Source organism: Schistocerca nitens, chromosome 5 (assembly GCF_023898315.1).
Source record: "Schistocerca nitens isolate TAMUIC-IGC-003100 chromosome 5, iqSchNite1.1, whole genome shotgun sequence".
Lineage (NCBI taxonomy): Eukaryota > Metazoa > Arthropoda > Insecta > Orthoptera > Acrididae > Schistocerca > Schistocerca nitens.
In genome coordinates this window covers 730,843,711-730,869,636 of record NC_064618.1, presented here as the reverse complement: position 1 = coordinate 730,869,636, position 25,926 = coordinate 730,843,711, and the positions used below count along the sequence as shown (strand labels likewise).

Sequence of the window (25,926 nt, the reverse complement as noted above, 5' to 3'; positions counted from 1 at the left end):
TTTTATCTCAGATAATGTTTCTTCTCTTTACTCAATTGTTACATATACATAAAGCAGAAACATATTAAGTCATTACAGTCATACAGATTTAAAACTGTACGCTGGACCGATGTGAAGTTCCAAGTCTGCATCTCAGTTGCCAGTTAACAGAAACAATCACATTAATGCACTTTTAACAAGCAATGAGATTTATTTAAGATATGACATTCAAATTAGGAATAAACAGAAAATAAACAATGTTAATAATCTTTGTAACAATTCACTGTAAACACTAAGTACTTCTCAGTATTTATTAAATGCAATTTACAGATTTATACAGTCACCTGAAATAACTCACAGAAATGAGAATCTGCCTGCACTAACTACCTCTCCCATTTACACAAAGAACTAATACATCTACTTTCTAGGCACTGCCATATCATAATAAAATTTGAAGGTCATGCCAAGTCCCACAGCACAAAGTCCCACTGTTGTATGGTACAGTACTTTGTCCACAATTCCACCTTTGAGAAAAACGGGAAGGCCATCATTAACCTGGAAAAAGAAACCAAAGAAGAGAGTGTTTACTTTATTTTATCCAACCACATGCTATGCAAATCTTACTCTTCATACTTTTTCATGTTTTTCTTATCTTTATTTTGTGCAAATATTCCCAGTACTTGCACTCAATAGTTTCATTACACATGTTGCTAAGACACTATCTACAATGTTCTATTTGTGGATTACTGTGGGCAGGTGGGTTCAACTGAACATTACTGGCAAGTACAAGGAAACTAAAAAACATACCAAATAATCTTAACTTATGACAGTGTCTGAAGACAATGTCTAGATAAGGTGGCATTTTTATGAATTGTATGAACTGGAAGCAAGGACTACCATATTTATTTACTTGCTCTCTTGTTCTGAAATTGGAAGCAACAGTACCATGCTATGCTAGATACTGAGAGATTACGGCCATATAAACAACACTAGTGGGACAATTTTTCTGGTAACTTTATTATTATTGTGTCAAACATACACAACATCATTAATGCATTTCACGGCAATTGATTCCAAACACAATTTATAATTTTTTTTATTATGTACAAGAAACTATACACAAAACTTTTATGAGGATGTTCTCCTTGGAAAACAAAAAGTGATTTCCAGCTTGGTTATGTCTATTGAGTAGATCACTAGGTAGACAACAAAGAAATTTAAGTTGATGACAGGTATTTCTTCAGTGAGAAGCATGGCAATTCATGCTGTTATGGTTAAGAATAATGAGCAATATGCTACAGTAGATTTCACAGTTAAGAGTTAACCTTCGCTACTTTCAAAGGAACTGCAACCACTCATCATTGCCGATTTAATCCATGTTCATGTTATGTGCAGGTCTTGGGTCTTGGCCAGAAATGAAAGTGACAGAAATGGAAGCTCCAGAAGGTCAAGGTTTTTTTTTTTTTGGGTGGGGGGATGACACTGCATTTATTGATATTTTCATAAAAGCCATGAAAAGGAAAGGCGTAGGAAAGTGTATGATTGCAAATATGTTTTCAGGAAGGGATTGTACACTTTAATTATAATCTTTTCTTGCAAAGTTTTTTGCAGAGTCCTTGTGGACTGTATTGTGTAAAATCATTTCTCAGATATTTACACTCCTGGAAATGGAAAAAAAAACACACTGACACCGGTGTGTCAGACCCACCATACTTGCTCCGGACACTGCGAGAGGGCTGTACAAGCAATGATCACACGCACGGCACAGCGGACACACCAGGAACCGCGGTGTTGGCCGTCGAATGGCGCTAGCTGCACAGCATTTGTGCACCGCCGCCGTCAGTGTCAGCCAGTTTGCCGTGGCATACGGAGCTCCATCGCAGTCTTTAACACTGGTAGCATGCCGCGACAGCGTGGACGTGAACCGTATGTGCAGTTGACGGACTTTGAGCGAGGGCGTATAGTGGGCATGCGGGAGGCCGGGTGGACGTACCGCCGAATTGCTCAGCACGTGGGGCGTGAGGTCTCCACAGTACATCGATGTTGTCGCCAGTGGTCGGCGGAAGGTGCACGTGCCCGTCGACTTGGGACGGGACCGGACCGCAGCGACGCACGGATGCACGCCAAGACCGTAGGATCCTACGCAGTGCCGTAGGGGACCGCACCGCCACTTCCCAGCAAATTAGGGACACTGTTGCTCCTGGGGTATCGGCGAGGACCATTCGCAACCGTCTCCATGAAGCTGGGCTACGGTCCCGCACACCGTTAGGCCGTCTTCCGCTCACGCCCCAACATCGTGCAGCCCGCCTCCAGTGGTGTCGCGACAGGCGTGAATGGAGGGACGAATGGAGACGTGTCGTCTTCAGCGATGAGAGTCGCTTCTGCCTTGGTGCCAATGATGGTCGTATGCGTGTTTGGCGCCGTGCAGGTGAGCGCCACAATCAGGACTGCATACGACCGAGGCACACAGGGCCAACACCCGGCATCATGGTGTGGGGAGCGATCTCCTACACTGGCCGTACACCACTGGTGATCGTCGAGGGGACACTGAATAGTGCACGGTACATCCAAACCGTCATCGAACCCATCGTTCTACCATTCCTAGACTGGCAAGGGAACTTGCTGTTCCAACAGGACAATGCACGTCCGCATGTATCCCGTGCCACCCAACGTGCTCTAGAAGGTGTAAGTCAACTACCCTGGCCAGCAAGATCTCCGGATCTGTCCCCCATTGAGCATTTTTGGGACTGGATGAAGCGTCGCCTCACGCGGTCTGCACGTCCAGCACGAACGCTGGTCCAACTGAGGCGACAGGTGGAAATGGCATGGCAAGCCGTTCCACAGGACTACAGCCAGCATCTCTACGATCGTCTCCATGGGAGAATAGCAGCCTGCATTGCTGCGAAAGGTGGATATACACTGTACTAGTGCCGACATTGTGCATGCTCTGTTGCCTGTGTCTATGTGCCTGTGGTTCTGTCAGTGTGATCATGTGATGTATCTGACCCCAGGAATGTGCCAATAAAGTTTCCCCTTCCTGGGACAATGAATTCACGGTGTTCTTATTTCAATTTCCAGGAGTGTATTTGCCTTTCATTTTCTTGCCTTTAATGAAAATATTAACAAATAGCTAATATTGAGTATTACTTCAATTTTTTGCTGTGTAAGTGAAGTAAAATAGAGTTTAGAAATTATGCTAACATAAATGGTTCACAAAAATGCCTTTTTTTAACCCTTGGCCATCTGGAGTTCCCACTTCTGTCATTTTCATTTACAGCCACATCCTGCTTATACCATGAAATTAGGGCCAAATTGGTAATATGTTTAAGTATGATCCCCTTGTTTAGAAACTCCTCGAACACAATAACTCATTTTACATGCATACAACACATCCTGATAACAAGGGGCCTTCAAACTCAATCATCTACATTCTACTCACTAGCAAATGTTAGTAGGATTTCTGCACATCTCATGCATGTTCTTTAGCAATTTTGGGTGCTCTTATTCAGAGCTTTACATGTAGTATCTAAACTGTTAAAATTAAACTAATGAATGAATGATACTATCTTAAAGGATGTGTACCTCATATTACATCAATTTTGAAGACATGCTATACGCCTTGTTTCGGAGTTGGGTAATAATTACTGACTTGGTTGTATAGAATTTTTCAGAAATCAATCTTTCAATTTTACGTGCCAATGAAAAGCACTATCATATCTCAAGGCATATTCCTGACTTATCTACTCGGACACCAGGTATTTTAAGAGCCTCTTGATATCCAATTCTTCTTATATCATCCTAATTTTTCACCAAGCATGCATACTGCACCAAATATCCATTATCTCTGCAGGACTTTTAAATATCATAAAGTTTCCCCATAAATTTCTTCACTGATCTAGTATTGCGTCTTTTACTTTCAGTCAAAACTGACATCATTCTGTTACAGTACAGTAGTTATTGAGCTTTCCATGGCTCATATTTCACTTCTACACAATGTTGAGTTTCATACATACACTTTTGATGTTTGATATCAGTACGTATCAGTCTCTATTACTGAAACGAACCTATATTAGCCTCCACCAATATTCTGCCTTACTCTCCACATGTACGCCTGTTTCCACTCGGAAACTTTTCACATTCTCCACTGCTTCTTTGACAAACACCAAGCATCTAAAACCTTCCAGACACTACAGTGAACAGACTGTAATCATACGAACTACATATCCAAGTGTAATTACTCGTAAGTTCACACACACTTTATTACAGTCTTCTTCTGTCACTATCTCTCTGTTGAGTGTGGACCCCAGAGACACCTGACAAATGTAGCTGCTGGCTCATTCCTTGTAGGCTAGCTGAAGTTGAGCCAGAACACTTCATGAGATTTATCAACCAACGTAACATCAGATATATTTACGTTTTTTCTTTTAATCCAGTCACCTTAGTTGATTCTCTTGAAGTAGAGGTCCTGCTAATCACTGCCTCTGAAATCACGTGTGAAGGCAAAGAAAGGCCAACTTCTTCATAACTTCTACTCATCTAGCATGAAAGCATGTACACTACTTTCCTTTTACAAATATATATTTGCTTGAATGGGTGTACAAATCATTACAGTGACATCTGAATTAAAGTAGAATTCACCTTTGATACTACATGCACCTCTATGGCTCAACATGACATTCAAGATTACAATATATTTCATCTTCCACAAAACCATCTAGTCTTGTTTTACTGTTGGAGATTGTGGTTGCTCTCTAATGGTCAAACCACTGCCAAGCCACAACAAGAAAAGGAAAAAGCCTCTGCCCACAGCAGGTGAAGCAGTTTGTCATCACACCTTGCCATCTTCTCATACTCCACACCTACTCTTTAACGTCTGCACATACAAAAACAAACACCCACTCACACTATATGTTATTCTGTCACAATCATCCTTCTTTGTACTACACGAGGAGTGAAATGTCATTTGCCTGAACGGCAAGTAACACTTCCAAGTCCACACACACTTCTTCAGACTCATTTCGTGTCACTCTGTTGAGTGTGGACCTCAGATGTCTGACAAATGGTGGGCTGTAGTGGACGTAGTGGAGGAGGAGTGATGGTCTGCGTTTTGATTGGCAGCAAACTGAATGTGGGTGTTTATGACTATAATTTTAATTTACAAGCTCCCCAGATAACAAAAGTCTGTAATTTCATATTAACTGTATCTGCCAATCAAGTGAGGGGAATTTGTGGCTGAAGGAAAAATCAGATGTATTTGCTAGACTGGTCTCCTATCAAAGCTTTATTGCCTCCCATTTAATATTTTTGAGATGAACTAGATAATGAGTTGTGTGCCAGCCAATTCTACAAGTGTGGCAGTAACTATTTACTTTTCTTCAGGAATGAAACGGACATAAGCTGCCTTTAGATGTAATGATCAAATTGTTCTAAGCTCTGATAGCATGTCTAATATTTTATGGATTTTAAACACCAGTTCATGACCTAGATTCTATACTGACAATTTCAGCAACTCCTAAGGCAACATTTGGAGTTCAAATCCTTCACTATTCTGAATCTCTCGCTAAATTAGTGGTTCCCCTATTATTATGACTTCAACCCCCTAATGTGGGGAGCCACACTGAGAACCAGAAAGAAAGACTAGTTTAGCTTCAGATGTTTTTTGTTGTAAAAGGAAGTATCCATTGAGAGATTTTGATGCTCCAATAATAAGTGCAATTTCTGAGGTGTCAACTAGTGTGTTAATGATTAGACTTGTAAAACTATTAAAATTCCATTACTGATGATTGACACATTTAAAGGGCAAGGACTATCCCTAGCTTCCAGAAATGTTAGTTCCTATCTCGCTGAGAAAAGAGGGATATGATTGGGAGGGTGGAAGGAGGAGATGTCTCTGCAACCGTAAGTTAAAAGGGACAACCCCCCCCCCCCCCCATAGTGAGCCCCAGTCAAGACGAAGATAATGAGGGAGGTGACAGAATAGGTTACGGTAAAGATGGAAATAAAGCAGGAAAATAACAAATAAGCTGATGGAAGTTCGGTAATTAAGGAAGTACTACCAATGAAGAAATATGTAAGGGTAGGAAATGGGGGGTTAACAGAGATTAAGCATAGGAAGCTGGTGGAATGCAATATGCTGGAGAAGAAACTTCCACCTCTGGAGTTCTGGGAAAATGGTGCTGGACGGGAGGATCCAAACGGCTCATGTGGTATAGTAGGCACTTGGGTCCAATGAGTCCTAGTAAAGAGCATACTCAACCAACTGTGTACAGTTATGCCCCCAAGGTATACAATTATTTTGCATGCATGCAAGAGTTCAGCCAGTGGCAATTATTCTTATGTAAAAACCCATTTATTGAACACGTTAGTTGGCAAAAAACATTTATTGTTTCACATTTTCAAATGTTGCTCTACCTTTCTGAAGTTTTAAGATTTAAAACACACACACACACACACACACACACACACACACACACACACACACAGAGAGAGAGAGAGAGAGAGAGAGAGAGAGAGAGAGAGAGAGAAAATAAATTTTAGTTTCCCCAAACAAACTCTTCAAATCAAATTACTAATGGTGTCATGTTGTTGTTGTGCTCTTCAGTCCAGAGACTGGTTTGATGCAACTCTCCATGCTACTGTATCCTGTGCAAACTTCTTCATCTCTCAGTACCTACTGCAACCTACATCCTTCTGAATCTGTTTAGTGTATTCATCTCTTGGTCTCCCTCTACGATTTTACCCTCCAATACTAAAATGGTGATCCCTTGATGCCTCAGAACATGTCCTACCAACTGATCCCTTCTTCTAATCAAGTTGCGTCACAAATTTCTCTACTCCCCAGTTCTATTCAATACCTCCTCATTAGTTATGTGATCTACCCATCTAATCTTCAGCATTCTTCTGTAGCACCACATTTCGAAAGCTTCTATTCTCTTCTCGTCCATGTTTCACTTCCATACATGGCTACACTCCATACAAATACTTTCAGAAACGACTTCCTGACACTTAGATCTATACTCGATGTTAACAAATTTCTCTTCTTCAGAAACACTTTCTTGCCATTGCCAGTCATCAGTTATTTTGCTCCCCAAATAACGAAACTCCTTTACTACTTTAAGTGTCTCATTTCATAATCTAATTCCATCAGCATCACCCGACATAATTCAACTACATTCCATTATTCTCGTTTTGCTTTTGTTGATGTTCATCTACTATCCTCCTTTCAAGACACTGTCCATTCTGTTCAACTGATCTTCCAAGTCATTTGCTGTCTCTGACAGAATTACAATGTCATCGGCAAACCTCAAAGTTTTTATTTCTTCTCCATGGATTTTAATTCGTACTTCAAATTTTTAAATTTTTCTTTTGTTTCCTTTACTGCTTGCTCAATATACAGATTGAATAACATCAGGGAGAGGCTACAACCCTGTCTCACTCCCTTCCCAACCACTGCTTCCCTTTCGTGCCCCTCGACTCTTAGAATTGTCATCGGCTTTCTGTACAAATTGTAAATAGCTTTTCGCTCCCTGTATTTGACCCCTTCCACCTTCAGAATTCGAAAGAGGGTATTCCAGTCAACATTGTCAAAAGCTTTCTCTAAGTCTCCAAACACTAGAAACGTAGGTTTGCCTTTCCTTAATCTATCTTCTAAGATAAGTTGTAGGGTCAGTATTGCCCCACATGTTCCAATATTTCTACGGAATCCAAACTGATCTTCCCCAAGGTCAGCTTCTACCAGTTTTCCCATTCGTCAGTAAAGAATTCGTGTTAGTATTTTGCAGCCAAGGCTTATTAAACTGATAGTTCGGCAATTTTCACATCTGTCAACACCTGCTTTCTTTGGGATTGGAATTATTATATTCTTCTTGAAGTCTGAGGGTATTTCGCCTGTCTCATACATCTTGCTCACCAGATGGCAGAGTTTTGTCAGGACTGGCTCTCCCAAGGCAGTCAGTAGTTCCAATGGAATGTTGTCTACTCCCGGGGCCTTGTTTCAACTCAGGTCTTTCAGTGCTCTGTCAAACTCTTCACGCAGTATTGTATCTCCCATTTCATCTTCATCTACATCCTGTGCCATTTCCATAATATTGTCCTGAAGTACATCGCCCTTGTATAGACCCTCTATATACTCCTTCCACCTTTCTGCTTTCCCTTCTTTGCTTAGAACTAGGTTTCCATCTGAGCCCTTTATATTCATGCAATTGGTTCTCTTTTCTCCAAAGGTCTCTTTAATTTTCCTGTAGGCAGTATCTATCTTACCCCTAGTGATATATGCCTCTACATCCTTACATTTGTCCTCTAGCCATCCCTGCTTAGCCACCATATTACATTAAATTTCAAATTGTTAGGAAATAAATCAAAACACAAAATGCTTAGCATGTTAAAAAGCAGAATGAGCACTTTATAGTGTGTTGTAGGGATCACACTGTGGGCCTGCATAAGCCTAGGTATTCATATCACACAACTGCAAGTCATGTTGAAAATTCCAACAGCTCAGATACCTAGGGCAGGTCAAACCACACATTTTACCAAGTCTTTCCATACCATAAGATGAGCATTGCTTTTTGTACTGTCACTACTGGTTCTGATTCTCGCATCTGGACCATGGTAATGAGCTAGAACATGATGTATCAGACTGCAGCATACTTTTGCAGTTGAAACAAATCCTCCATTCCACACACAGGCAACAACAACTAAATCCAGAACATAAATGGCAGTAACAGGAATTTAAGCTTTACTCAAAATATATAGCTCTAGAAAAGTGACCATATATCATTCTTTGTAATGAATGGTAACTCAGGGGATCTGCAGACATTCGACTATGCATACCTCTGCTAAGCACACACCAGAGATGTTTGCAGTCATGGTAATACTTTGATGGCATCTTAACCCTAAGTGGTTTCTTGCAGTAGGACTTAATGATCTGCAATCCCAGTTATTTGTTGCTGGCACCTGTGTTACTATTCACAGTAACAGCATTCTAATGAACACAAAGTCTGGCTTATATACATTATCTACAGCTCCACAGAATCTGGTGTCAAGATAATTTGATCACAAGGAGTGCATGTAAATTGATATTACATTTTGTTAATGTTTAATAACACTTGTTCTTTTTGAGAACAAACTGTTCTCCTTTCACAAGTCGGCCTCCTGTGTGTCTACACGAGCATTTGGAACACTGAATTTCTGTTAGTACTAAAATTTAAACTGTGAGAATAATTCCAAGTATCACTCATCCAATTTTCATTTCAACTATAAATGACGGGGTCAGCAGAAGGAAGAGCTAACCCACATGAGTCTGTTCCTTAAGTTGTTGCACATTATATGCTTGGTTAAATTCAAAGACAAGACATACATAAAATAATCATATATAAATTTGTTTTGGAGACTGTTCTTTCTAATGACACATGTGGAATTAAGTGTTATCAGTTTTTTGAGCATTTGAACATGCAACAGATAAGGTGATCAGACTAATCATTGTTAAATTGAGAGTTAACATTTTCTTCTGATGACCCCATCAAATGGAATACGTAAGAGCAACAGCAATGTTCTTGGAACTTTATATGCAGATGCTGCATTCTTTTTCCAATGTTGTCTTTACTGAATTGTTATTTTATAGCAGGCTTTATTCAACAGGATTGCACATATGGACGTCCAGGGCCAGGGCCTCGCTGCGATGGAGCACTTCCTTTCACGCCGATCACCTGCCACCCTACCTAAAACCTCTTTCCTCATTACCTTAGCCAGCTTCATCCTGACCCTTCTTTTGAAGGCCAGACATACCAACAATTAAAGGGAACAGCCATGGGCACCAGGATGGCCCCCTCGTACGCCAACCTATTCATGGGTTGCTTAGAGGAAGCCTTCTTGGTTACCCAAGCCTGCCAACCCAAAGTTTGGTACAGATTTATTGATGACATCTTCATGATCTGGACTCACAGTGAAGAAGAACTCCAGAATTTCCTCTCCAACCTCAACTCCTTTGGTTCCATCAGATTCACCTGGTCCTACTCCAAATCCCACGCCACTTTCCTTGACGTTGACCTCCATCTATCCAATGGCCAGCTTCACACGTCCGTCCACATCAAACCCACCAACAAGCAACAGTACCTCCATTATGAAAGCTGCCACCCATTCCACATCAAACGGTCCCTTCCCTACAGCCTAGATCTTCGTGGCAAACAAATCTGCTCCGGTACAGAAGCAAATAACCAGAGCCACTTCCTCATCCCCTCAAACCCAGAACCTCCCACAGAAGAACCACAAAAGTGCCCCACTAGTGACAGGACACTTTCCGGGACTGGATCAGACTCTGACTGTGGCTCTCCAGCAGGGATACGACTTCCTCAAATCCTGCCCTGAAATGAGATCCATCCTTCATGAAATCCTCCCCACTCCACCAAGAGTGTCTTTCCGCCGTCCACCTAACCTTCGTAACCTGTTAGTTCATCCCTATGAAATCCCCAAACCACCTTCCCTACCCTCTGGCTCCTATCCTTGTAACCGCCCCTGGTGTAAAACCTGTCCCATGCACCCTCCCACCACCACCTACTCCAGTCCTGTAACACGGAAGGTGTACACAATCAAAGGCAGAGCCACGTGTGAAAGCACCCACGTGATTTACCAACTGACCTGCCTACACGATGATGCATTCTATGTGGGAATGACCAGCAACCAACTGTCCATTCGCATGAATGGACACAGGCAGAGAGTGTTTGTTGGTAATGAGGATCACCCTGTGGCTAAACATGCCTTGGTGCACGGCCAGCACATCTTGGCACAGTGTTACACCGTCCGGGTTATCTGGATACTTCCCACCAACACCAACCTATCCGAACTTCGGATATGGGAACTTGCTCTTCAATATATCCTCTCTTCCCGTTACCCACCAGGCCTCAATCTCCGCCAATTTCAAGTTGCCGCCACTCATACCTCACCTGTCATTCAACAACATCTTTGCCTCTGCACTTCCGCCTCGACTGACATCTCTGCCCAAACTCTTTGTCTTTAAATATGTCTGCTTGTGTGTGTGTGTGTGTGTGTGTGTGTGTGTGTGTGCGCGAGTGTATACACTTCCATTTTCCCCCCTAAGGCAAGTCTTTCCGCTCCCGGGATTGGAATGACTCCTTACCCTCTCCCTTAAAACCCACATCCTTCGTCCTTCCCGACGAAGCAACCGTTGGTTGCGAAAGCTAGAATTTTGTGTGTTTGTATGTCTATCGACCTGCCAGCGCTTTTGTTTGGTACGTCTCATCAGCTTTGTTTTTAGATATATTTTTCCCACGTGGAATCTCTCTCTCTCTCTCTCTCTCTCTCTCCCTCTCTCAAGATGATGTGACTTACCGAACGAAAGTGCTGGCAGGTCGACAACCACACAAACATACACATGAAATTCCAGCTTTCGCAACAAACTGTTGCTTCATCGGGAAAGAGGAAAGGAGAGGGAAAGACGAAAGGATGTGGGTTTTAAGGGAGAGGGTAAGAAGTCATTCCAATCCCGGGAGCGGAAAGACTTACCTTGGGGGAAAAAAGGACAGGTATATACACACACACACACACACACACACACACACACACACACACACACACACACAGACACAAGCAGACACATATTTAAAGTTTCAAAACTGATACTATTTTACCGTAGCTAAATGTCACAACCATGTCACACCTCCCCCCCTCCCTCCCCCTCAATCTTCCTCTCTCATTCATTTACATCGTAACTCGCCAGATTAAAATACATTTGCGTTACAATACGAAAGTATCTATATAAAGGGTAAGATAAAAGAAACCAACTAGCCAATGCAGAAAAATGAAGACAACTGGCTTTTTACATAAAATTTGAAAACTCTCACATTTGTCTGTCTGTCATCTAAAATATAGGCTTAATCAGTTTTTTTACACAAATGCAGCAAGTAAAAAATGTGGCTTATCAAACACTGTGCATCAGCACTACTGGGCCCTGGTGTGCTCTCTTGCAGGGCGAGAATATAAGGGAGAGTATAATTTTAAGTTTTTATTAAATTACTTTCTTTCTTTTAGTGGTCCTCATGAGGCACACCACAGCTGGGCGAGTGTTATCACTGAACACAGTTTCTTGTCCACCACTTCTCTACATAGTTCTTCCCACTAATGTTTAACACTTTGCATTAATTGTAATTTAACAGTACGCAAGGGAACTGTGCTACACTGTGTGCTTCACATGCCACTCATGGTCAGGCTTGGTGGAGGATGTTACTTTTCTAAGACAGATTTGCAAATTCCACTGGATGAAGAATCACAGAAAGTATTTGTTGTAAATACACACTTGGGACTGTTCAAGTATTTGTGTTTGCCCTTCAGCAGTGCTTCCACACCTGCCATTTTTCAATGTTACTTGGTACAGCTGACTGCAGAAGTGCCATTTGTTCAAACTACCTTGACAATATTGTAGTCTCAGGTCGTACACCAGAGGAACACGTTGCCAATTTGCAAACTCTGTTTCAAGTGTTGTCGGAAGCAGGGCTCAACTGTCATCTCGAAAAGTTGACTTTTTTCAAACTTAGGTCATGTGATGAACAGTCAGGGTGTGCACCTCCTCCAATCTCATTTGCTTGCAATCTGTGACCTGCCTGTTCCTCGCAATGTGTCTGAACTGCAGTCAGTACTAGGCAAGATGACGCACTACATTCGGTTCATATCAAATGCCACCCAGATCACGCCTCCATTGCATCGCTTGTGTCGCAAAAATGCACCTTTTGTGTGGACTAAAGACTGTCATGATGCATTTCAGAAATTCAATGATGCTTTGCTTTGTGACAGGTGTTCAGTGCATTTTCACCCTGCCAAGCCAGTAGTTTTGCGAGTCAATGCTTCTGCCTACGGAATTGTCGTCGTGCTTTCACACAGAATTGGTACACAAGACAGGCCTATTGCTTTTGCCTCAAAGTTGTTAAACTCAGCCGGCCGCTGGTGGCCGAGCGGTTCTGGCGCTACAGTCTGGAACCGCGCGACTGCTACGGTCGCAGGTTCGCATCCTGCCTCGGGCATGGATGTGTGTGTTGTCCTTAGGATAGTTAGGTTTAAGTAGTTCTGAGTTCTAGGGGACTTATGACCTCAGCAGTTAAGTCCCATAGTGCTCAGAGCCATTTTGTTAAACTCAGTGCAATTATTCTCAAAGAGAAAAACAGGCTCTCGCTACTGTGTATCGTGTGGCAACATTCCATCACTATTAACGGTTGCAAGTTCTATTTAGCGACAGATCCCAAGCCTTTGCAGTCCTTGTTTCATTTGTCAAAGCTGGTTCCTGCATGCACAGCTGAAAATTTGCAATGCTGGACTTTGTTGCTTTCATAGTATCAGTATGAAATTGTGTACAGATCTACAGCAAAGCATGGCATTGCAGACGGCCTATCTCATCTTTTGATTGGCCCAGACCCTGATTTTGAGGCATCTGCCACATCTTGTTGCCAATCAATGGGCAGGACTCTGAATTACTGGAAACTTTTCCCTTGCATTACAGAAAAATAGCACAGGTCATGGAAGCAGACCCAGATCTCAAGATTTTGTTGCATTATATCGCATGTCTTAGCCTCATTCATTGAATAGTATACAGAGCTCAACTGAGCGCTGATACTTTGCACATCTTCATAGCCTTTCAGTTCAACAGGGTGCGATTCTAGTTCAAAATGACAATGGAAAATCCCATGTGCTTATTCCAAAAATGTTGCTAAAGGACGTGTTCCGACTGCTCCACCAGGAACATTGGGGATTTGGACGCATTAACAGTTATCACAACGGCATTTTACTTGGCAGGGCATGGACGCCCACTTTGAACAGACGATGTCACACTGTCGCGCATGTGCTGAGAACAATCTGCTCTGCAACGGACATTCGCAGCTTGGCCCAAGACTTAATCGTCATAGCAATGAGTGTACACTGACTTTGCAGGACCATTTTGGAACACTCTTTGGCTCATAGTGGTAGACTCTTTTAGCAGGTTCCCATTTGGGGTGCCTATAAACAGCACATCATGTAGCACCATTCAAGCGTTTTCCTCCATATTTTGCATCAAAGGTTTGCCAGAAGTAATTGTGTCGGACAATGGACCATAGTTCACTTCACATGACTGATCAGTTTTGGGAACACAATGACATTCGTCATGTAACAAGTGCTCTGTTTCACTCGCAGTCCAACAGAGAAGCAGAATGCTTCGTACGCACTTTCAAGCAACAGATGGGCAAGCTTTACACCACCCACACTTAGGAACTAGCGCTGCAACTCTTTCTCACTTCCTATCACTCCCATCCACGAGACGGACCTTCACCAGTGGGACCACACGGACTTCCCAGCCGCCCGCTGGTGCCACCAGGGCACAGTGGAGGAGCGGACGGACGATGTGGACTTGGCCCTGACATCCCCACTCACTGACAGCATGGACCTGGACCTGTCATCGCCATCATAGTCCCAGTACATAGCCTCAGGCCTGGACATTTACCCTGGCACAGCAGTTTCCCGGACGATGTTTCTGTTGCCTCGCAAGCTAGATGGCGGGATATGGTTGGGAGTACACCATCCTTCACAGTCGTGACTCCTGACCCATCTCTAAGTCCAGCATCCTGTCGGCCTCCCCATTGTCATTCGCAGCCTCATTACATGACCATGGTGCGGCATTTTGGAAGGGCGGGGGATGGGGATGATGATGATTGGTTTGTGGGGCGCTCAACTGCAAAATTTTTTCGCAGTCCAATCCAGCCACTGCCACGAATGATGAGGATGATGACAATGATGAAATGACGAGAACACACACACACACACACACACACACACACACACACACACACACAACACACCCCAACCTGCTGGATGGGAATCGAACCCGAGACCCCACAATCCAGAGGCAGCAGGGAGGGGGGGGACGACATGCTGGTATAAGCTGGCACCAGCCGACCATGCGGCAAAGAGGTTGTGAAACGACAGAGGCCAACAACAGACTCCCAAGAAACTCCCTGATAATGCCAACTCTGCCGCCACTATTTAGATTGTCGCTGTGGACCGCAGAGCGAGTATGTTGTGCCAAGCAAGTACCAGTGTCATCAGTTGCAGCCCAGCGGTAATCACAGTACCATTTAACTCCACAGCTAACTCAGAGACAGGCAGCACATAGCAACCACAATCGTGAACATAGCAGACTTTGTACTTCACCAGCAGTGAGGCTAACGTGGAATATTCAGAACAACTTGTACCATGACTAATTTCTTGAGTTGAATAACTATCCATTCTTATGGATAAAAAACCCAGTTAATGTGTGCAATTTGTGTTTTAGAAGGATGATACCGGCCACCAAACAACATCCTCTTCTTGCTACTATGGTACAGCTCTACAGAGACAAGGCGATATAAAACGAACGAACTTCATTACCTGCTTCAGATTTTAATTTTGCTTTGGGTAATCTTTTTCAGTATTGCAATCGTGCAGTTAGATAACGATTGAAGTTAACAATTTTTTGGGAACTTGCTCTACCAGGTGGTGATACTTTGGTGAAGGTCAAGACATGTTATTTCACCCACAAGGTAACTGGAGGAGGGGAATCTAAGACAATGCCAGCTGCCATCATCACTAGTGTCTGGAACCTGGGTAGAGGCTACCGTCCAGGTGTGGAGCAGCAGGGAAAAATATAGACAATGGGGCAGGACAACTGATGTGGGGACTGTGGGGTACAGACATTTCAATATTGTTTTAGAACAAGCTTTCAGTGCGATCCACCAAGTCCTGAAGACTTTCTGTGTGTTGATGGCAGTCAATTGACCCCACAGCATCCCATTTGCTCTTCTGAGAATTAACCTGGCTGATGTGCCTTTTGAGGCTTGATTTGCCTCACTATGTGGATACAGATGGGAAAGTACTTGCTAAAGATGGATATTCAAATGCTAAAAGGAGGTATTGTTATTGGACTTGTGAGATGGAATTTGCGATTGGCTCATAGTTAAAACCCTCCCAAGGCTGGTAGGTTGGTTTGTTTAAAAGAGGGAGGGGAAGGGACCAAACTGCGAGGTCATCGGTCCGTTGTTCCCGGTAAAATAATTACACAAGGGAAAGACAAAAAGAAAGGAGACATATAGCACAATAATAGGAGAATAGAAGAATCAGAAGAATAACAGGACGACAACCAACTGTGGTGTCACCTCTAGACACCACACTTGCTAGGTGGTAACTTAAATCGGCCGCGGTCCTGTAGTACATGTCGGACCCGCGTGTCGCCACTGTGGGATCGCAAACCTAGCGCCACCACAAGGCAGGTCTCGAGAGACTGAGGAGACCTCGTCCCCAGTTGTACGGACAACATAGCTAGCGATTGGACGTGCTAAGCCTTGCTCTCATTTGCCGAGAGATAGACAGTAGAATAGCCCTCTGCTAAGTTAAATGGCGACCACCTAGCAAGGCGCCATTTGTATCAGTGCCAATAGCTTACGAGTATGCAGGAGAGATGTATTCCAACAAGAGAATAAAGTTAAGTATTAAAAAGGCTACGTATTTTTCTTTAGTGCATTTATAAGTCTCATGTTCCAGACTTCACGCCTGTCTGCGTTAGCCTTGCGTGCCCTATCGGCTACAGCATTGTGTCTGGGCTGTATGGTCTAGACACAACACCAACACTACCATAGACAAAACAGGAAAAGAAAACCACAGAGAGAAGCAAGAAACTGGTAGAAGGGGGTAAAAACAAGAGAGCATATGACTGACTGGCTGGCTAGCCACGAGAATAAAAAGGAAAAGCCAGCCACTCTGCGACACATTAAAACATCCACCCTAAAAGCATTAGAGTGGAGAACACGAAGGGACAAAGGACATGCTCTACAACTTATATAAAATGATAAAACCCACCATCACGTATAAAACGTAAAACTAAATTAGCCGATGAGGCGTTGTCAACTAAAATTAATGGCATGAGTCCGGCAACTGAAGAGTCCATCGCAGGGCCGCCAAAGAAGGACAGCTCACTAAGATATGGGCCACTGTCAGCCCGGCGCCGCACCGGCACTGAGGTGGGTCATCACAGCGCAGGAGGTAGCTGTGTGTCACCCAAGCGTGGCCAATGCAGAGCCTAGGTGTACAGCATGGAGGTGTACATGAATGGACCACAAGTATAGGTGATAAAGGCAAGGACTCCAGTTCGGGAAGAAGGGATCGGACGCAAACTGCAATTGGAAGCCCTGGCCTGGGCCGCTGATGCACGAGATAAACTGCCATGGGTGGGAAAAGGAGACGGTGATTCGGATGCGCAGGAGAACTACGAACCTGTGCAACATAACTGGCCAGCAGTTCAGCAGTTGTACATGCCTAACCTGCAATGGAGGGACTTGTCCTAAGCTCTCCTGTCACTAGGCGAACACCACCTTGGTGCACCGAGTCGAGTAAACGCAATGCTAAGGGTGCCACCGAACCATAAACCAGACTCCCATAGTTAAGGCGGGACTGAACAGGACCCTGTAGAGTTGCAGCAACATAGAGCGTTCTGCACCTCAGTTGGTGTTGCTCAGGCAGCAGAGGGCATTGAGGTGCTGCCAGCACTTCCATTTAAGCTGACGTATGTGAGGAGGCCAAGCCAATTGGGCGTCAAAAACCAGTCCTAAGAATCGACATGTCTCCACTACAGTGAGTGGATTGTCCTTAAGGTAAAGTTCTGGTTCTGGATGAACAGTGCGACACTGACAGATGTGCATAACACATGACTTTGCGGATGAAAACTGGAAACCATGGGCTAGAGCCCACAACTGTGCCTTGCGGATGGCTCCCTGAAGGCGCCACTCAGCGACACCAGTGCTGGTGGAGCAGTACGAAATGCAGAAGTCGTCTGCATACAGAGAACGTGAGACGGACGGCCCTACAGCTGCTGCTAGACCATCAACAGCCATTCAGACTCATTACAGAGCCCTGTGGGACCCCATTCTCCTGGATATGGGGGAACTATGGGAGGCACCAGCTTGGACAAGGAAAATACAAAGCGGCAGGAAATTTTGGATCAAAATCGGGAGCGGGCCTCTGAGACCCCACTCTTATCATGTGGCAAGGATACGATGTCGTAAAGTGATGTCGTAAAGTGATGTCATACGCTTTTCGTAAATCAAAAAAGATGGCAACCAGGTGTTGGCATCTGGAAAAGGCTGTTTGGATGGCAGACTCTAGGGACACAACATGATCAGTGGTAGAGTGACCCTGGCGGAAGCCGCCCTGACATGGAGCCAGTAGGCCTCATGACTCCAGGAGCCAACCCAACTGCCGACACACCATGCATTCCAGCAGCTTACAAACAATGTTGGTGAGGCTGATGGGCCGATAGCTGCCCACATCAAGGAGGTTTTTGTACTGGGTTTGAGCACTGGAATGATGGTGCTCTCCCGCCACTGTGATGGAGAGATGCCGTCGCACCAGATCCGGTTGAAGATGATGAGATGTCGCTTGTAGTCAGATGAGAGATGTTTAATCATGTGACTGTGGATCCAATCTGGCCGAGGAGCTGTATCAGGGCAATGTGTAAGAGCACTGAGGAGCTCCCACTCTGTAAATGGGGTGTTATAGGATTCACTGTGGTGTGTAGTGAATGAAAGGACTTCCCCTTCCATCCGCCGTTTGAGAATGCGAAAGGCTGGGGGGTAATTCTCTGACGCACAGCAAAGTGCTCGGAAATCGCGAGTGTGTCGCCATTTATGTTAACACCGGGAACACCTGTTGGGGTCTGCTAACCGAAAACATGTATGATCTTTGCCCAGACTTGGGAAGGTGATGTATGACACCCAATGGTTGAGACATTTATCACCCAACACTTCTGCTTCAGTCATCTGATAAGTTGGCAAAAGTGGGAATGGAGACATTTAAAGGCTATGAGGTGGTCCAGGGAAGGGTGCCGCTTATACCACTCGCTGACTCTCCTTAATTGCTTCACTGACTTTCAACGACCACCAAGGAACCACCGGGGGCACCCTAAAGAAACAATTGCTGCAGTCACCTGCTCAACCATCACACTGATGTGACCATGTGGGGGGAGATTCAGCAGTGACAGCAGAGGTAAAGGTTTCCCAGTCCACCTTGTTTAAAGCCCATCTGGGTAGGCGTCCGTGGACCTGATGCTGGGGCAGTGACAGGAAGATGGAGAAGTGGTCACAACCACACAGGTCATCATGTGCTCTCCAGTGGATAGATGGGAGAACTCCTGGGCTGAAAATTGATAAATCAATGGCCGAGTAACTATCATGAGCCACACTGAAATGTGTGGGGGCCTCAGTGTTTAAGACTCAGAGGTCGAACTGCGACAGTAAAGTTTCAACATCTCTGCCTAAGCACTAAGAGATGGGCAAACTCTTTCATCCTTGGGAACTAGTTCACTGCTGATCGTTCTTTTTTGGGAACCGTTCATTTTTACTCATTCACCATTCATTTGTGCTTGGTATATGGTTCTTATGAAAAACTGAAAACTAGTATTGTAGGTGACTGAAGGATGGAGGGCACCAAGAGGGGGCACTTGCCTCCCTCTGGAGTATAGAGTTTTTATTCATTACAGAATTCTTACACACTTTTAGAAGTGATTTCTGTGATTCTGCAGAACCTCTAGTTTAGCCAACTGTAGCATTGTGTGGCTGATCGCAGGGAAATAATATAGGGTGGCGCACGCAAAACCGGCCCCGAGTACAGACTGTTCGCCAATTACGGACGATGTGTTGCCTGTTACAAGCAGATACAACAAACAGACAAACATGTAATAATTAGGCAGTGAAGAAATAACAAGCTAATGCAAGCAACAATTGCAAAACAATCGATGATAATGTGTAGACAGCTGGAGAAGAGAACATGAAAATCTCACGCGACGCGCATGGGCTATAGTACATGTAGTCTTGTAAACCTGTTGGTGGCTGTTTCCTAACTTAATAGACCACAAGTGTCTTGTATAAAATTCTTCGTTTCGACTTCCACTACATAGCTATGCTACGTTGTAAACAATAATCGTTTACACCCTATATATACTTCACGTTGTCTCTGTGTTCGTAAGCGAAGTAGACTTCATGGAAGCATAAAATAAAAAGTGGTTTTCTCATCATACTTGCGTCACATGCTTAGTAAAAAATTAGGTTTTTATGTTGAATTATTAAAGTTAATGCAGCAATAATGAGATAATAAGTAAATACGATTTTATGACAATCTATGTCTTTTCAAATGGAGAGGCACCGCTTCTCCTACTGAGCCAAAATGACCCACAATCCACCTTTTTCTTTCGTCCCCTCCGCCCCCTCCCCCTCCAAAGGAACCGACTAGCAGGTAATGCAAATTGGAAACAACCAAACTTAAAAATAATTAGAGCCTTCCTAAATGTAATGTTTTTTATATGAAAGATACAAGAAAATCGTTTTATATGAATTTTCTTACACCAAAAATTAAGCAAATTATTGAAAGTTAGTTGCTAAATCAAGTCTATGAAACTAAAAAATATAAAAATAACAAAAAAAAAAAACTTGTTATAAGTAAGTCTTCTGCTGTTCATCGATATAATGAAGTGAGCTGATATGCCCTTTTGTTACCTGAAAGGACGTACCTATTACATACAACATAATTTTTATGTAATTTACGTAACTGTAAAATACTTTTTGATTACTGGTTGTGGACGCGGAATAGCCAGACCCAAGTGCAAGAACAGTTTGGAACACATGTAAAATGGGCGAGCGCAGTGAACGAAACGAACAACTGGATACGGAACTAACTAGGAGCAGTCGGCAGTGGAACTGAGACAGGGGGTTATGCGAAGAACGGCGAGTGCGGCCGAGGGAGACCGAGACTGCGACGAGCACGCGACCGAGGCTGGAACGAGAACTGCCAAAGTGACCGCCGCAACCGAAGTGAACTATGAACCAATCGTTCCTCGTTCCCGGGAACTATAAGTAGACCGCTGTGACCGAAGTGAACTATGAACCGATCGTTCCTTGGAATTCGTTCCTCGGTCCTTTCGTTCATCTTGTTGAACCGTTCCTTTGCACCCATTCGTTCGCAAAGTACCCACCTCTACTAAGCACGGTACCTCCCCACTAGGGGTTGTAGAGTTAAAATCTCCCAAAAGTAGGAAAGGTTTAGAGAGTTGATCAGACAGTGCAGTTAATACATTCTCAGACAGTGCAGTTAATACATTCAGGGACACTGCACCATCTGTAGGAAGATATACATTGCAGGCAGTTATTTCCTGTGTCGTCCTTATTCTGACAGCCACAGCGTCAAGGGAGTTTGAAGGGGCACAGTTTCACTACAGACTGAGTTTAGGGCATAAATGCAAACTCCACCTGACTATTATAGTTGCTACGGTTCCTGTAGCATCCTTTATAGCCGCGGAGGGCAGGGGTCCGCATTGCTGGGAACCAGGTTTCCTGGAGGGCAATGCAGAAAGAAGGTGTAAGGCTTAACAGTTGCCGTACCTCAGCCAGGCGGTGGAAGAAACTGCTGCAAAGATGACGTCATTGTGAGACTGAGAAGGCATGGAACATTCAGTGAGGTAGTTTACGCCTCAGGGTCACCTGCTGCCACCGAATTTTTGCCTGAGCAGTCTATATCCATTGTGTCGGAGGGTCGGATGAGATGTAGGTCCTCAGTGGACACCAGAATATCCATCTCATATGCACACACAGAGCCTGTAGGTAGCGGTGGTGTGTGTGCGCCACCGCAATTCCCTTGGTCTTGGGGACCTTCTTTTTGGATTTCTCTCACTGTTCCTTGGGTTTCCCTGGCTGGGAGGACTTCACTGATTCAGTCTGACTCAGGATGAACATGAAGCTCTACGACCAGCTTCTTTTGGGCTCTGCAGCCACTGGTGGGTGTCATCTTTCCCACTAACAGAAACCTGGGAATGGAGTGACCCAAGGGACCCCTTCCAAGCGAGAGGAGCTGAAGAAGACTTACACTTCTCCAGCTCAGATGTGGGGACTGATACCCCCCATGGTTGGAGGGGGGGGGGGTGTTGCTCCTGAAGTAGCTCTAGCTGCCCCCCCCCACCAAGGCGGCAGCTAGAGACTTCTGATTCTGTGAGGCGACAGTAAAGCGAGGAACTGACGGGGCGACAACTGTTCTTGTAGTGGCGGCATATTAGGTCATAGCCACAGGATGTAGGCGCTCAAATTTTCTCTTAGCCTCAGTGTAGGTCAGTCTGTCCAGGGTCTTAATTTCCATTATTTTCTTCTCTTTCTTTAAAATACTACAGTCTGGCGAGCAAGTTGAATGATGCTCTCCGCAGTTGACACAGATGTGAGAGAGGGCACACGGAGTACTGGGATAAGATGGACATCCACAATCTCGATATGTGACGCTGCAAGTACAGTGGGAAGACATATGGCCGAACTTCCAGCACTTAAAGCACCGCATTGGGGGAGGGATATATGGCTTGACATCACAGCGGTAGACAATCAGCTTGACCTTCTCTGGCAATGTGTCACCCTCTAAGGCCAAGATGAAGGCACTGGTGGCAACCTGATTATCCCTCGGACCCCAATGGACTCGCTGGACGAAATTAACACCACGCTGCTCTAAACTTGTGCGCAGCTCATCATCAGACTGCAAAAGAAGATCCCTATGAAATATAATACCCTGGGACCATATTTAAGCTTTCATGGGGTGTGATGGTAACAGAAACATCCCCCAACTTTTCACAAGCGAGTAATGCCCGGGACTTGGCAGAGGATGCTGTTTTTATCAAGACCGACCCAGAGCGCATTTTGGAGAAGCCCTCCACCTCCCCAAATTTGTCCTCCAAATGCTCCACAAAAGACTGAGGCTTCATGGACATGAAAGATTCCATCAACTCTTGTACATACAAGGTGCCGGGGTGAATAAGCTTCACTGCCATCCTGGCATGGTGTGGCCAGGGAGGGGAATGATTTGGTGTCATATTTCTTAGCATTGAAGTTAGACTTTGCTCGCTTAGAGACTGCTGGCGGTGGACCACCAGCAAGAGATGACGTACTACATTTCGTGGCATGTCATCCACCCTGATGCCACCCACTCCGACCAGGGGGCCTCTCAACGGGCGCCACCTAGCCTCAGCAAGAGCCGCCTGGGAGTCCCGATGCCTCAGGGAGATGGGCATCTACTCCATGGCATGTGTGGGGAGTTAACGGTGCAGGCATCAGCAGAGCGATCCCTGTGTTGTCAGGGGGCTACAACCAACAGCGTACATGGCGGCCCCACCACAACGGACTGGCTAACGTGCAGGATATTAGGTGACAAGGAGTCCATGGTCATCGCCTGTGTAGAAAGTGGCACTGCACATTACATGGTGGAAAGTGCACACAGAAACGTATCCACGCCCAAGGGATGGAGAGCGGGCAGGACTGCAATGCAATGACGAATAAGCTGGCGAAAGATCTCAATGCACGATGGACACAATGCACCAAGTAAGGCGCCCTTCCCCAATTGGCTCGCTCTTTGGAATAATTTAGAGATATGGAGGTCAAACCCGACAGAGGACCATCACATTAAGGGCCGAAAGGTTTGAGACTCGTTTTAGTCGTCTCTTACGACAGGCAGGAATACCTCAGGCCTATTCGAACTCCCGGAGCTGCAGGGGGGGGGGGGGGGGGGCTCCTAAGGCAGTGGGGATGGGAGGTTGAACTAACCATACCCTAGAGAGAATGCAACTGAACTGAATATTTTACTTGAGATGGAAAGTGTAGAACAATATATGTCAAACAAATTACTGCTCATTTTTTGTCCCTTTAGCCATTCATGTCATCATGTCACTGGCTGTTGAGGGCACACAGCGTGAACCCCAATGCCACTGAAATTTTGGAGGTTTTTTTTAGGGATATTTTCCAAGGGGGGAAAAAAAAATATTAACCGTAAATGTACATCACATTTACCAATGTCTGTACTATTCGGGTAATTCCTTCATGGTGTACTGTTCCTGCCCCCCCCCCCCCCCCCCTAAGGATTTATTTTAGCATAAGAGGCCTGCGGTCTACAATGATCATATAAGGAAAGGAACTTGGGGGGCGGTGGGGTGGGGGGGGGGGGGGGAAGGGAGGTAGACTGACTGTAATTACAAAAACTTATTATACAAACAGAGTAGGCCTAATGCAACGACAGAGATTTGCATTGTTGTGCCAGTCTTCCATCGCATTCTGTGAAACTAAAACCAAAGTCAAGACAGAGCAGAAAGCTCAAAAGAGTAAGGTGCCTTTACTGTTGTCAGCAGCATGTACTGTGAGGGGATGGATCCACATTTGCATTGCCTTTCACACATTTTCAGTGTAAGAGAGATACAAACAAAATGGGGTACAGAATTAAACAAAATACAACTGCTCTGTGATGTCAATCAATGGGTATCACAGATCCCTTATACCAAAATTTTCAGAAAATATGGTTGAAAAACCTCTGAAATTTTGTCAGAATTCATATTCAGGCTGCATGTCTTTAGCATAGAAAAGAGCAATTTGAGAATACGTAAGTCTTCCAGTACATCATCAGCAATCTTCCTCATACTAGTACTTCATTTCCACACAAGTTTTCTGAATCCACTGCAGCAGACAATATATTTACTTTATCCTTCACCTGAGTGGTAAAGGAAATAGATAAGTTTGTAGACTTATGTTCTCTGAAAAAGGTATTTCAACTGATTAGGAGAATATAGCTTTCAGAACAATAGGTAGACATGAAGAGCAAGTGGATATGATCCTACGACTGAGCATTTTGTATACAACAAAAGTGTAGATGAGACAACTGAGTATGATATGGAGAAAGATCCACTCAACAGAGTGACATTAAGCATAGTCGCCAGTAATTCTGTGCATTTGTTACTTTACTTTCCTTATGAAGAATAGTGGACCGAGCTCTTCTCCAGTCTCTTAAGACTGATCGCAGCGTGTGGGATTATTGACAAATATGAAAAATGATGGGCCAGTCTTGCAGAGCATTTGTTATAGAACCGAAATTTCATTTGAGCCTGGTTATCTGATCCTTTGAATAGTTTCATATTTTTCCACCAGGCCAAAAATCAGCCAACAAAGACATGAGATCCTGCAAGTTAGTTAAATACACCAATGTATCTGCACATCATCATACTCAACAGGGAAATTCTATATGCGGTGTTCTATGTAAACTGGGTGAAGGAAAAAAAAAAATATACTACCGTAATTACTTGCTGGAATGATGACAGCATTCTACTGAATAACAACCAATCGTTGGTAATGTCAATGGCCAGCCTCAATTATGTACAGGAAAGGCAAAGTTATACCTTCGGGCTGACACTTAATAGGACACTCAACTAAACTTTGTAATGAAGCCGCTACATGGCAAACAGTGTCACATCCTTTTGCAAAGTGTTGGGATCACCTCAATATGCAAGTCTTCTTAATGTTACATTTGTTGCCGACTTCGTCGATGTTTGGCTCGAGCCAATAGAAAACACGTAATTTAGCCGATGTTGTGTGTCAAATCATTGTAGAGATGCGGGTAGCCACCAGTGATTTAAAAAACGGCAACACTTTTAACAAAAGTCACATGGCACAATTATTACCGACCAAAAGGCAGCGCTAAAGCAAATAGCCTTCTCCTTTATGTCTATTTCCTACTATCTTACCTGAAATTTTTCCTGTTTCGCCTTCAGCTTTTTGTATCCTGGATGCACATTATCTAACGGAGCGCCGGTTGTGGCTTTCCTCGTCAGCTGTGATGTCGATAATTGCCGTGAACTTAGCTGCAGCAGCTGAACCGCCCTCTGAGAGAAACAAATTTGCCAATAAAATTGTATATCACAATTTTCACTCAACGAATATTTGAAAACATAAGTTATATACCTTAGCCGAATTCATTGTCTCCGTTATTTAAGCGCAACAACCCACACCGAACGGACACTCAGCAGCTTTATTCTGCAGATTATCAGCTAAATCCTTTTTTTTTTTTTTTTTTTTTTTTTTTGCTCCCTTGGCTTATCAAGAGCAAAGA

At 44.2% G+C, this 25,926-nt stretch overlaps 1 protein-coding gene across 1 annotated transcript; it reads right to left on the bottom strand.

Annotated features, from left to right (window-relative positions):
* LOC126259448 (cytochrome c oxidase subunit 7A, mitochondrial-like) lies at nucleotides 1–25,921 on the bottom strand. Its single transcript, XM_049956267.1, has 3 exons — nucleotides 25,779–25,921; nucleotides 25,562–25,699; nucleotides 1–534 (listed from the first exon to the last, which is right to left on the bottom strand). The coding sequence occupies exons 1-3, from the start codon at nucleotides 25,791–25,793 to the stop codon at nucleotides 397–399; spliced, it is 291 nt and encodes a 96-aa protein (XP_049812224.1). The 5' UTR covers nucleotides 25,794–25,921; the 3' UTR covers nucleotides 1–396.
* Between the last annotated feature and the right edge of the window lie 5 nt (nucleotides 25,922–25,926).